This window comes from Ailuropoda melanoleuca, chromosome X, assembly GCF_002007445.2.
Source record: "Ailuropoda melanoleuca isolate Jingjing chromosome X, ASM200744v2, whole genome shotgun sequence".
Lineage (NCBI taxonomy): Eukaryota > Metazoa > Chordata > Mammalia > Carnivora > Ursidae > Ailuropoda > Ailuropoda melanoleuca.
The window spans coordinates 25,982,607-25,996,937 of record NC_048238.1 but is presented as its reverse complement, the minus strand read 5'-3'; the positions used below and the strand labels follow the sequence as shown (position 1 = coordinate 25,996,937).

Genomic DNA, 14,331 nt, shown 5'->3' with positions numbered 1-14,331 from the left:
TATCCTCATCACAAAGTAATAATTTCACAGTACCTTTCTATAATATTTTTGTCACTCAAGTGGCAGCTGCATCAATAAAACCCAAGTAGATTGAATAATTTGGAAACAGCACAATCAGAACTGCAAATGCCAGCTACTATTAATTCCAAACCAAACCAAACCTTTTATAGTAATATATAAATATTTTCCCATTTTCAGCACTGGTTGAATATCAGGAGGCAGTATTTTCTTATTTGTAGTAAACAGAAATTAATTTTAAGGTTTTAAAAACTGACAATAAGATGCTAGATTAAGTAGGTTTTTTATAACATGTAATACTAAATATTTTGAGAAATTCTTGGTTTCACTGGAAGCCATTTCTAATTGCAAACCTTTCTTCAGTTGTACTAGGACAGTAAGTGGAGATAATTCTCTGTGATCCCAAATAGAAATTCTACTTACTTACCAGCAATTAATAACATATATGGATAGAAAGAGATTCTTGGCTTTATTCCCAAGGTTTTCTTCTACTTATGTGTTTACACTTTTTTGCTATCCCCTCAAAAGAATCCCAAATATGTCTCAAATTACATCAAAGGAAGATAACTTTATATGGACTAGTGTTTGTTTGAAAACATATTTACCGTAGAATTCCACAGTTTTGCCTTTTTCCTTTTTTAAAGACATATATCCAGCTAAAACAATTAAATAAAAAGGTAAGGTATAAGAAATATAGTTGAAGTCACAATAAAGTACATTTTCATGTATTGACATAGAACATATACTTAAACTTTAAATGCTGGCTCTTTAAGAAAAAGTATCTCCCTGTAAATATGCATAACCGTTGCCCAAAAATGTATACAGTGTTTTCCCCAAAATATTTATACACATAGCGGTCCACTTAAGACCAGCCCCATTATAACGTACTGAATACAATGTGCTCTGAATTTATAAACGGGCTACCCTCTGTATATAAAATATATAGGCATGTATGTTATACATACAAAGTAAGAAATATAAAAAGGAGAGATTAAAAGAAAAAGTGTTCTTCCTTGAAAGATCCAGACAGAAATTCAGTGTAATTAGTGAGATCATGTAAAATGTACTCTTAATTTATAAATGGGCTGCCCTCAGTATATAAAATATATATAGGCATGTATGTTATACATACAAAGTGAAAAATATAAAAAGGAGAGATGAAAAAAGAAAGGGAGAAGTGTCCTTCCCTAGAAGACCCAGACAGCAATTCAGTGACATTAGCAAGGTCATGTAAAATGTCTGAAGAACTTCAGTTTTGGCAAATACCTTTCTGGAAAATATCTAAGCTATGAGAGTACTAAATTTCCGTTTTAAGAATTTAGTAGAGGTGTCCATTTAAACATTCAGGGAAGATATTGTGGTCTCTTTAATACGCAGAAAAGAGGACTTCTAGGGTCTGTTAAAAAGAAACAAAACAAAAAGCCACTCAGTTTTAGCTGGTTAGTCAATCACCCCTTAGTCATGTGTGTGTAGTGCAGAGAATCAAATCCTAGGCCATCAGCGTTTGAGTGTTTGATGAAAGATTCCAATGAAGGACCTGAATTCTTCCTAGATCTCAGAGGGAATGGGGCAGGATGCGATGGCAAAGGAGGGGTCAGCCCCCAAGGTGGCTGGTCCAATCTTAACTCTTGATGTTAAAAAACACACCAAATGTTTCTATAGCATTCTTTCTGCTGCATTTTCTTTATTTCAAGCCACAGGTCTACTTGGAGGGTCATGCAGCAAGTGGCTTATAAATAAAATCAGAGTCTATGAATAGTGTCATCACATTAAGAGATAATCGCTGGATTCTCTCATTAGGCAAAGAGCTCGCATCTTTGGAATCCATGAGTTGGTATCATTTACGGGATACCTAAAATGGGGGACAAAAACCACATATATCAATAACAACGTACATGCAACTTAGAAGCTAAGGCAACGAAGACTATTCAATCATCTGAGCTACACATTCCACATGATTTCTAAATACTGCCTCACAGTTAAAATGCAACAAATATAACTAGGCCAATTCCAAAATTAGCAAATATTAACACTATTGCTACTTCTTTACCAAGGCAAGCTATTCCCACTGTTCTCAAATCTCAGCATATGTTACCAAGAGAGAGAACCTAAAGATAGTAACCATATCCATTTGGAAGCTCAGGAATTTAGACAAGTAATGTATCCCTTAGCTTAGAGATAAGCTATATGTCTCAATTTTGATAAAGAGTAGGCCTCTTCACCCTTCATGGTACCAAGGGGGAAACAGAAAAAAAATCAATGAAAACATTCAGTTGCAATATTTTTGCCCCCTTTCCATACCATCATTATGCAGCCAAAAAAACCCAGGATAATAAAAATGATAGAACTTTTCTTAAAACAACTCATAAGTTTCTTTATAAACCTAAATCACTTATTTTTGGATTATCACAATATTTGGAAAATATTTTTGGATATCCATTTTGGATGTTTTGGAAAAGTACAGTATTTGGACTTTTCCACCAAACTTTCGCAAGAAGCAGAAAGAAAACAGACATCTGTGAATTCTGTATAGACTTATGTATACAGAAGCCCTTCAGAAGGTAGAAAGCACTAATACCAACATAAGGTATTGTTTTCATGAAAGCAGATTTGAATAACCTTATTCCAAATATGAAGGATACAGAAAATGGTAGTCTAAAGTGCTCATGCAAGTAACTCATATTTTATCATTAAAAGATAATCTAATGTTCTGCTCTTGTAAATAATTTTCGTTCCATCCTTATATATAGTTTTACACTAATGATGTCAAGCTGAGTTAAGGCTTGTCCGATGTCTACAATCAGATGTTCCCTCCGTATCAATGAAGTTTGCATTTTACATGTTAAACCCAGGTCAACATCTACTTAATTAAGAGAAATAATTCAACCCTTTCCTTAATTATGAAGATTTAAAAAACATTTCACTTTCTTGGTAACATATGGAATAAGTCTTTGCCACGTAAGCCCTTAAGCCTCATTTGAAAGAAAAATCGAGCTATCATCAGGAATAGCTCCCCCAAACGATTATTACATTTAAATGATCACAGGTTATGCAACGTACTTTATAACATGCTTAGCAGTTTTATTTTTCTAAGAATATGCAAAAGTCAATGTGCAACAAATAATTTGTTTTAATTTTGACTCCAATTATTTTAGCAATAGTTTTTAAAACTTCATCTCACAAAATATATTCTTCTAACTAAAATAAAAGCAACTATACATGTTGCCCAATTTTAGAGTTTTCCAGAGACTCTGCTAACATACTATGGTGGAAACTCTTAGCAGAACTGAAATATTTAGACTTGCAGAGCAAGTTTTCTTACATATGTTTGAAAGCCAATTTAATTAGCGTCAAAAATCATACTTTTACGTTCATCTGTCACTCTGAAAGTGCTTTCATGTAAGCTCTCACAGCGGTACTTTCACTTCTGCTTCCGGCCTCAGCTGACAGCAGAAGGTAGCCCCTCAAAGAAACTGCCATCTACTAATAATAAAAGAATTAAGCAGAGCCACAGTCCTCAATTCTGACTGCCCCGAAAGATTAATTGGTCTAACAAATCAGACCTTTCATGGATTTTCCAGGTTCCTCAGCACAGGAAGAATGAAAAACACTAAACATTTTCTGCCAAGTTATACACAAATACATTAGTGCTAACTAATAAAATTGTCTAATTTAAAGAGTAACTGACCTGAGAAGTACCTTGCTCCGATTAACATTACCATGCTACTCACTATAAAAAAGCCCAAGGGTAGACTACAGAAGATACTAGGGTCACCTGTGGTCATCCAAGTAGAAGGGAATTCCAGTCAAGCAAACCAAAAGAGAGACACATAATTACAATATTTGTGTTAAGAATCACATGACAGCAAAACAAAATAAGTTATAAAAATAGTATATTCATAAAAGCTAGCAGATTTATTACTTCAAATCAAAAATATAATCAATATTGAAGGCTTATGACAGTTAACAAACAATACGGATAGCATGCCACAGGTAGCCAAGAACATAATACATATACAAACCCACATAAGCCTTCCACTGGCAAAGCTGAAGAGAGTTGATGGAGAACTTTTTGGGAGGCTGATTGATTTTAGCTTTTTTGATTCTTACCCCAAATATACTAAATGAGCAACCCAATTCCCCCAAGATTCAAATTAGAGATCCTTTAGCTATCAGAGAAGAGTTACACTGGTCTACTGGAAATGAACTTCAAACCCTATTTTTGCTAAAATATTGGTTTTGTTTTCTTTTTTAAACAGAATTTGCTACGTAAGGAAATGCACCTCACAATTAATATTACTGTAATTTAAAAACTAAATCGTAAAGGGGCACCTGACTGGCTCAATCTGTGGAGTGTGGGACTCTTGATCTCGGGGTTGTGAGTTCGAGCCCCATGTTGAGTGCAGAGATCACTTAAAAATAAAATCTTAAAAACTAAGTTGTACGAATCCATGTATTTTTAGAAAAATTTTATTTATTTATTTCAGAGACAGAGCACGAGCAGTGGGAAGGGCAGAGGGAGAGGGAGAAGCAGGCTCCCCGCTGAGCGTGGAACCCCACGCAGGGCTCCATTCCAGGGCCCGAGATCAAGGCCTGAGCCAAAGTCAGATGCTTAACCAACTGAGCCACCCAGGCAGCCCCAATTTTTTTTAATTCTATGTATGTATGTATGTATGTAAACTAGACACCCAACATGGGGTTCAAACTCATGATCCCAAGATCAAGAGTCGCAAGTTCTACCTATTAAGCCAGCCAGGTGCCCTGTGAATCCACGTTTTTAAAAAATTGCCTGAGAATATGGTTGTGTTGGTATTTTCTAACCTAACTTCTGTCAAAATCCCTTCCTTTAAAGAATATTCTTTATTTATGCTTTACTTGAATTTAAAAATTATGTATCTATATTATTTAATGCTCTTTAAAAAAGAAGCACATTCAAACTTAACCTCCAAGTTTTAAGAATATACAACCACTGGATGAAAGGGCTTCAGTGAAATGCAGCTAGCTAAAGATTTGCTACAGGCATAGTTTTTGATATAATAAAATGACGATAGTCATTTATTTGTCTTTTTGGGAGAGGATTGTTTTTTTCCCTTCACTATATACTTCTTTCCCTTAGAAGATAGATTAAAAGAGGGGTATAAACCATTTTTCTCCATTTTACCACTGCTTATGTTATTTCTCAGATAAAACCAAGGTTTTCTTTTGTTTCCATATTTGTGGAGACCACATTTTAATTTGATTTTAGGAAAGGGAACAATATTCTCGTTCTTTTAGAGCAAGCCATCAGTTATGCTAAGTTCTTTTTTTTTTTTTTTTCAGTTAAGCTAAGTTCTAATCATTAATTTCCTGATGCGGCTACAGCAAATTCTAGTTTGCAGAGAGGACCCCAAGGACTATCTGCATTCACGAGTCCTTACCAATTTAGGTGGCATTTATTTCTAAATTTCTTTTTATTTTATTTTTTTTTATTATGTTCAGTTAGCCAACAGGTAGCATTTATTTAATGAAAATATATCCTTTTTGGTCACACGCACAGACACACACTTATTTGTTATTTGATAGCTGTGCATTTTAAACCAATTTGACCTGTTTTCCAAATGTTGTTTTGGTGTGTTTGGAGTACAAAGCCAAGCTTATCATTTATGATAAGATCTCTCTAAAAAGTATCAAATCCCCAATCACTTCTACAACATTTTAAACACATGTCAAAATGTATATTAAAAATTGTTTACAGTATATTCAAATAGAGTTAGAAATAAGAAAATAAATATGACTGCTTCAAAAGTGGCAAAACGCTTCGGAAATTAAGCTAACATAATATTTTCCCTAAATTAAAGCAATTTAAAGAGCATGAAAGACCAGGTAGCAATTTTAATACCCTTTCAAGATTATCAAAATAGGATTCTATCTGTACTGCTGCTATTATATAGCTTATTGATACATAGTTATATATAGTTTACACTACTTAAAGAAATACAATTAGCATGTCACTAATTGAATATAATTCTGAGTTTATTACACAGCTTAGAGACTCAATATTATAGAGTGTGTTTCATAAATCTAAAAAATGCACTGCAGTCTGAAAAAAACAAAATGTGAAAAATCTAAAACTTTCAATAGCAGAAACTAAAGAAATCATGCAATTTTCTTTCATCAACTTTTCCTTATGTTTTAAATTCACTGACAGTAAGGTATGCAAACAAAGTGAAAATGATCCATTGGTTTTGTGGGAATTTTGCAATTAAAATTGATCTTCAACTGCTAGCTAGTAAGAAGTGTGTGTGTGTGTGTGTGTGCGTGTGTGTGTGTGTGTGTGGCACTGTGGTGCAGGGAGGGACAAAGGGGTGACGGTGCCATTTAAAAAAATCCAACAAGTCAACGAAATCATAGGACTCGACTTCTCATCAGCCAATGATTAAGGGCAATTAGAACATAAATCAGGGTCCATGTTGTATCATGCACAGCAACTAGCACCGGACTAAGAAAACACTTGCGATTGTGAAGTTTTGTTATAAAGGGTCTCAAAATCCCAAAAGGTCTTAGTAAGAAAAGCTTTGCCACCATTGTGGAAAGGAAACTGAATCTCAGAACAAAAGTTTTAAAGAGAAAGGATATTAAGCTTATTTAGGAGGAAAAAAAGCTTCAGGTAGGAACATCCAGGACTGAAAATACAGATCAGTGATCTGCGGTAATGGATGGTTCCAGAAGTGTCTCCTAAAAGCCAGATACAGTAAAAGTAATTCTATATTCACTTTTGGGTTGGAAGGCAGGTAATATTTCATTTAAAAACTCTTCTCCATTAAAGTGTATGCTTCAATATATTATTGGAGATTATTCTATTTATTATGTTCTAAATCTTCATTTAGCAAAGAATTAAAATATTATGGCATTTTAGGCATGTTTAAGTCTGTTTAATTATCAAGTGCATAGTAAAGGCAGCTTCAGGCTGTCTACAACTGAATGGTTTACTTAAGCTCAATACCTTCCTACTTAAGTGATTGAAAAAACTAGTTTTCTATTTTCTGCCAAAAGCATTTCCCAATCTATTATGACACTTCTAATTTACTATTTGGTACATTTCTTCCTCTCTGATTCCAATGAGTTCTCATAATGTACATTCACTAAGAACTTGGAATCAGCCTAGGAAGTAGAAAAATATATTCTGAAATTATCTTAAGTTTTGGTTTGTTCAGGCCATGAAGACAGCCTCCCAAAAAGGTAAAAGAAGACACTTAAGTGAAAAAAAAATAAAGAAAAGGAAGACTCTAGTTGATTTTCTTTTTCATTGAGAAGAAAGAAACAGTTTTACTTTTAGAAAGCTCAGTTACCCACTGAAGTACCAGGAAAAAACTAATAAGGAAAAGAGAGGGCAGGATAGAATTAAGTATATATCTATCTGATAATTTACATTTAATGTTTAGAACTTTAAAGTGTTTTCAAAATGTTAGCAACTCTGGACATATGATAATGCTTTTCTTCAGAGCAGCCTTGCTAACTGTAAATGGTTAGATACTTAAATAAGTTATTTAACATACTAAGGCAAAACGGCAAGAATAATAAAAACATTTTTACCACTTTCTGAAGACTGAGTTGTAACCCAACCCACTGACTTCATCACGGCTTTCTTCCATGTAGAGTAACGAATTTCACTTTCTAGAAACAGAAGGTAGGAAAAACACACATCTGAAAAGTAGTTTACGGAGATAGTCTAAGCACCATACTTATGTTCACTCAGCATTTTCAACAAATTGTGACACGTATTCAACTGGCATGGGGCTTTACCAGAACTCGGATCTGGGAGAGATACCTGCTGGAAGGAGGAGGGGAAATTCAGCATGGTGTGCGGGGTGAAGGGAGACTGGGAGCCAAGCTACCTGTGAAGACCAGGCCATTCCCACACGAGTGGTGATGAATTAGAGAGGGATTCCCATTGGATCCGTTCTCTCTTCCTTGTGGGGAGGAAGCGGGGGAAGCTTGATATACAGAGAAGGGGTATACTGTAATGTGGAAAGACTAGAAGGAGAATTATTAGTCGGTCTAGCCAAAGGATTTAACAAGTATTGATTTCTCACAGGATTCAAACTGCACTCCTGTGAGGCAGGATTTTTTTTATGATGGAAGTGCACAGTAAGAGGACTAAACAGAAATGGGCACCGTTGGTGTGTCTACCCACACATACTCCTCCTAGTTATATGGGGAGGCATGCGGGAAGGCATCCCTGTCAGGCCTCCCAGCCTTTCCATAACACCTGAAGCCTGTGACACCTGGGCGACACTGCTCAAGCATCACTCGCTTCAGAAAGCTTTCCAGCGTCCCACTTACATCCCTCCTCCATCTTCCCAACAGCACTTCCCACACATCTCAGACTATCAGCCACCACAGCGAACTGTCATGGCTTTGTCTGCCTCTCCCAACATATGTGAGTCTCCTGAAGGGTAAGGACTTTGCCTTTTTCATCTCTACATCCCCACATCAGGACAATTTCTTGCCTGTACTCGGCTCTACAACAAGTTTGCTGGAGAACGAACAAGTGGAGCTGCTGAAGGGAAGGACAGCTGACATAACTGACCAGCTCTGGGCTGAGGCCTTAAAAAATGGCAAAGAAGGCTGTCCTCAGAAAACAGGAAAACCTTTGCTCAAAACTTCTTTGTTTTAAGAGTGGGATTAGCATCTGGAGACCATATACTCACTCTGAACGTTATTTGTTTATTAAAAAACTGATTTTTTTCAGAAGTAGAATATTTTTTGAGCCCCCATTTAATCCAATATTAAAAAGTAAAAATTATTTATAGGTAGCATATCAGATTTTGAAACACATTTCTACATAAAGTTACATGGTATACTGTCTGACTATAAAATTACTAGTGTCACAATTCATTTTCTTGTATGTGGGAAGGAATAAAATTAAGAAGTGCTGGCTTAGTCTTCCAGAAAATTAAAGAGAAATGCATTTGAAAGCTTATTTCCCAGTAGTGCAAAATCTACTTTGATGTGATTTTATAGATAGGTTTTTAAAAAGTTATAAAATCAAATTCGATATATTTAAAGCCTTATTTCTGTACTCACATTTATTTCAATTTAATCGATGCACCACTGTATTTTAAAAAGGTGTCGGTCAGAGCTTGTGGCTTAGCTTAGCTCGTTAGGACAGTGAATCAAGTATCTGAGGCTTGTTTATTTACACTGTTGCTGCTTTTGTCAGACTAGCTCTGCTGGGCTTATAAATTACCAGGATGTCCCTTAGACCAGCTAATCATGTCCTGAAACTGGGCCACGGGCACCAAAGATGGTCAGCTCCATGGCTGATCTATCTCCCTGCTTACTTTTTAAAAAAGGCTATGTTAGCAAGCTAGAAGCAGTGTTATCCTTCGGCATGAAAAGGACTGTAAACAGTAGAAGTGAATGGCAAAAAAAGTGATTTTGAAAGTTTTTTTTTTATAATAAGGAACTTTTACCCCCATTCATACTCAGTGTACCCCAATATTCTTAGTAGCCAATCTAACATCGTAGCATTTGCTATTTTACTTGGTTTCTGAACTTAAGAATAAACAGAAAAGCAAACTCTCTCTCCTTTCCATGGTATACCACTAAATTTACATTTTAAAAAATATTTTAAGTAATCTCTATACCCAGCGTGGCACTCGAACCCATGATTGCAAGATCAAGAGTCACGTGTGCTCTACCAACTGAGCCAGCCGGACGCCCCTAAATTTTCATTTTTTAAACATACCCTCAGCATTGATCTGGGGTTCAAACCGCTCCATTGTGACTGCTGATAGATCCTCGGGTTCAAGACTCCAAACGCCAACTCCTTCTGCAGCCCCTGCTGCCATGGCAGCTCCCAGGGCAGTTGTTTCGGGCATCGAGGGCTTCACTGAGGGAAGATGGCGACATCAACATCTTTGAAGTTACATATGCCTAAAATACCAGTTCTTCCGAAAGAAATATTACTCTCGAAAGGTAAAGGAAAGAAGGCTTACTGACCTACTGGGATATACAGAATGTCTGCTTGCAGCTGCATAAGAATTTTGTTGTTGGTCATTCCTCCATCTACCTGCAAATGACTGAGTGGAATTCCACAGTCGCGGTTCATGGCATCCAAAATCTTAAATAAACCAACGCAATGAACGTAATTCAACTACTATTCCATAGTGACATCTCTGAAAATGGCAGTCTTCTACTCAAACACCCTCAGGAGCTTCCCAAAGCCTACAGAATCGAATTCAGGTTTTTTATTCTCATCTTCCAAGCCTTCTTTCATGCAGTCACACCAGCGTTTCGTCTCACTACCCCTCTGCCCGCACCCATAGAGCCAGCCATGACAAACACCCCAATTTTGCACCCTGGTTTCCTGCCTTGATGCCTGTATTTGTGCTATTTATTTCCTTCACCTAACATGCTCTACTCAACATCCCCCTAACTGTAAAACACCCAGCGCCTGGCAGATGACAGGAACTCAGAAGGTAATGACAGCTAAGAAAAAGGAGAAACTTGTATTTACTTGAAGAGAGCTTAGGCAGGCTTAATTTTTGATGAGGTATTTAATAATGAAGTATTTAATAAATTTTCAGCATTAATATATCATTTGTTTGAAAGTGATAAAAGTGGATGAAGTGCAAGAAAAAAAAAGCCATTATTATTACCTCCCGGGTTTGGAAACAAACAGCTTCTAATGCAGCAAAAGCAATATGGCATTTATTGGTGAACTGAGTGAGCCCACAGATGATCCTAAAACACACAGGAAGATTTTTCAGATTAGAGTGGAGTACACGAGTCATCAATCTGAAATGCTGTGAATGTGGAAAGGCTGACTTTAGTAGATGGAGAGGATCAGGGGAAAAATGCACATTAAAAAAACTGGACATTAACACTGAACAGCTTGGAAAGTCCTTATGGTCCACGATCCACATCCACATAGGAAAAAGTCCCGAATCCAAATGAACAGATGACAATCAGGCAACACCAAATCAGAATTCATCTAGACGATGTCCCCTGGGTACATAAATGGCAGATGCCTTGAGATAAAAGAGCATAACACCAACACGGATGTGGCAGGGGCTTATTGTCAGATAATTTATAATTTCTTGCCATTTAAAGTTTCTGAAATTAGTACTCTCCTAACAGAAAACGTTTCCTCAACACTTTAAAATCATCTGAAAATGGATAGGAAACCAGTAACTCATAAGTTACTAGCTCATTTAGTACATAAATCAAGCCCCGTAAAAGCATACCTCATATTGACTTCTTACCCTCTCGCACTGGGCTCCCAGTAAGGTGCGTATAACCCTGAAAACGCGGGGACGAAATAGCAGCCATAAGAAGTACCTACTTCTTTAGCAAGTTTTTCTAATATTAAAAAAAGAGAGAGAAACAAAAATCACTCTCAAATATTCTATTACTTTAGTCAATACACATATCTGTATAAAAAATTAGGACACAGCTTTTGATTTCTCACTCACTAGTAGAGCAAAATGTTCCTACTTAAAGATGTAAGCTAGGAGCGACAGAAACAAACTGCCCCACATGGAACACCTCCCACTACAATGTGACCCAGGCCAAGATGTAAAGGAACTGGATAGGTTTCATTAAGATATTTTAACTCATTTCCACTATTTCTAAGGTTGTTGACTACGAGATGAAAAAGTAGCCTCCAGCGCAGCCCCAGTAAGAAATGTGTTTCCGATTGTCTCACCTTCAGGCTGAAGTAAACAAGTAGATGAAAGGGGGCCTAGATGAGTTCAAAAACAACCATCCACACTGAAAATAGCCATAGTAATAGTTAAATGATAGGCACTGGGGTTTGAATGCTCACTCCAATCTAAGAGTTAAAGTTCTTTCTCATCATCAGACAAATGTAACTGGACTACTTTACTTGCAGATTTTCTGGCCATCTTTGCTCTTCCATTATGCTTGGGTCATTTTTATGCCCTCCCTTGCCAGCTTGTTAATAGCCACCACTAATGATGTCAATTTGTTGTTTTACAAATGTTCACAAAATAGTCTTTTATGTATAAATCCAACTCGTAAGAGGAATCCATACCATTTAACCCCACATATGGCTCAAAGTATAAGTATTAACAGACTGCAAAGGTAAAATATTAAAAATTTTCATTCTTTAGATGCTAATGCTTTGTTAGAACATACTCACCAATTTCCTCTGAGGTTTTTATAATTCCAAGATTGTCTCTTAGCCAGCGAATAACAGCACCAGCTATAGCTACAGAACCCTATGAAAGAAAAGGAAGCCCAGAGGGAATATACGTTATCACTATAAAAAGATTTTATTGAGCATTTCTCAATGTATGACACTCCAAGATGGATACAATTTTAAAAGGTCAACTTTGGGGCTTTAACAAATATCATAAAGGAGGTCTAACGCAAACATAGTTTTATATAAGTCTTTAGAGAAGTTTTCTCATGAGACAGGGCAAAGAAGTGAGCCCTCCAGCACACCCTTGGACCTGTACGATCTGTTGTTCTATGGACTGTTGCTGAACTATGAGGTAGATTATCACCCAGAAAGCATTCCCGCCTTATCCACCGAGTTATCAGGAGAGGCCACATTAAAGGTTTTTTTCAAAACCATTTCCTGTATCTAACAGTATATTAAATCAAGCAACAGCAACAAAAAAGTTAGCGAAGAAGCTAACTACAAAGTAATTATTCAACAAAATCACCATGGCATGGGGAGGCGGGGGAGGAAGCTGTGGCAATAAGGAAGAAAAACACACACTTTGGAGTCGGATGAACAGGCGTTGAGTCCAAGTTCTAGTTCTTAACTGCTGTGTGATCTTAGGCTGATTAGTTAGGCTTAGTGAACCTCCGTCTCATGACCTATAAAACGGCGGTGACTATCACAATACCTTAAACTACTGTGAGGCTTGACATGAGCATGGAGGGGAAGGTTATTACTGAATGTAAATATTAGTTTCATGAATTTTTTATGTGTTAAAAAAGTATATCCAAATTCCACTGACTGATGAATGGACAAATAAATACAGTATATCCGCACAAGGGAATATTATTTGGTCACAAGAAGGAAGGAAGTTCTGCTATAACGTGAACCTTGAAAATATTATGCTAAGTGAAAGGAGCCAGTCACAAAAGACCGTAAAGTGCACGATTCCATTCATAGGAAATGTCCACAGTAAGCATATCCATAGAGACAAAAAGTAGATTACTGGTTGCTTAGGGTTGGGGTGGCGTGGTTATTCTTTGGGGTGATGAAAATGTTCTAATGTTTGACTGTGGTGATAGTTGCCTGACCCTGTGTATACTGAAAACCACTGAACTGTATACTTTAAAAGGGCGAATCATGCAATATGTGAATTATAGCTCGATAAAGCTATTATAAAAAGATCCTGAGGGGGAGAAAAAAAAAGTACCAGCACAAACCATCAGGAATTTCAAAAAAAGTTTTTTGGTTCTGATGTTTTATTCATATAGATTATTAATGTAAATTGCTTCCACAGAGTCACCCCAAACAAAAACATCGGGTGATATTAATTGCAGAAAGCAGAATGGTTTTTTTATGTGTTGCCTACCTCCCTGCCTCTAATTCAATTAACTGAATTACAAATGGTCACCCCTTCTTGCTGTTAATTTCCAGGATATAAACAAACTGGACGTGGAATATGATGATTCATTCTACCATTCACAGCTTCTATGAGAACAAGTCACTATATGTTACTGCAAAGCTGCAGACTAACACAATTATTCTCTTTATAGCTATATAGAATATAGCTATTCTCTTTTTAGCTATAAAAAATTACTGAGGAAGAGATCTGACATCACTGGGCAAATTTTTTTTTAAAGATTTTATTTATTTATTTGACAGAGAGAGACAGTGAGAGAGGGAACACAAGCAGCGGGAGTGGGAGAGGGAGAAGCAGACTTCCTACCGAGCAGGAAGCCCAATGCGGGGCTTGATCCCAGGACCCTGGGATCATGCCCTGAGCCGAAGGCAGACGCTTAACGACTGAGCCACCCAGGCGCCCCTCGCTAGGCAAATTTTAACCAGGCTTTAGAATGGAAAAAAACCAATTCAACAAATACCTTGAAGGGACTCTAACCCACTGTCTCTTTCTGGAGAAGTTTTCAATACACTTCCTAACTTTGATATGTTATATATTTAGGTACTTAGTGGAACCATCAAGGAAACCTAAAGACTTTAGAATTTTACTCTCAAATTTCCTTTGGAAGCAAACAATTCAGAGATGGTAGCTGTTAAAAACAAGTAAATGTGTAAGATTTTCTAGACCAGCACTGTTCAGTAGAAATATAATGTTAGCCACATATATAATTTAACTTTTG

General features: G+C 36.6%; 1 protein-coding gene across 2 annotated transcripts in view; it reads right to left on the bottom strand.

Annotated features, from left to right (window-relative positions):
- Positions 1-799: 799 nt before the first annotated feature.
- Positions 800-14,331, bottom strand: part of GK (glycerol kinase) — a 71,917-nt gene continuing 58,385 nt past the window's right edge. The window contains exons 13-20 of one of the 2 annotated variants that reach the window (XM_011222081.3): positions 12,167-12,245; positions 11,268-11,364; positions 10,662-10,746; positions 10,003-10,123; positions 9,749-9,892; positions 7,591-7,671; positions 3,707-3,793; positions 800-1,870 (exon numbers count right to left, since the gene is read on the bottom strand). In XM_011222081.3, the coding sequence (XP_011220383.2) occupies positions 1,860-1,870; positions 3,707-3,793; positions 7,591-7,671; positions 9,749-9,892; positions 10,003-10,123; positions 10,662-10,746; positions 11,268-11,364; positions 12,167-12,245 (705 nt within the window). In that variant the 3' untranslated portion in view covers positions 800-1,859. The remainder of the gene's footprint in view (positions 1,871-3,706; positions 3,794-7,590; positions 7,672-9,748; positions 9,893-10,002; positions 10,124-10,661; positions 10,747-11,267; positions 11,365-12,166; positions 12,246-14,331) is intronic. The other variant, XM_034649606.1, reaches the window with a different exon arrangement.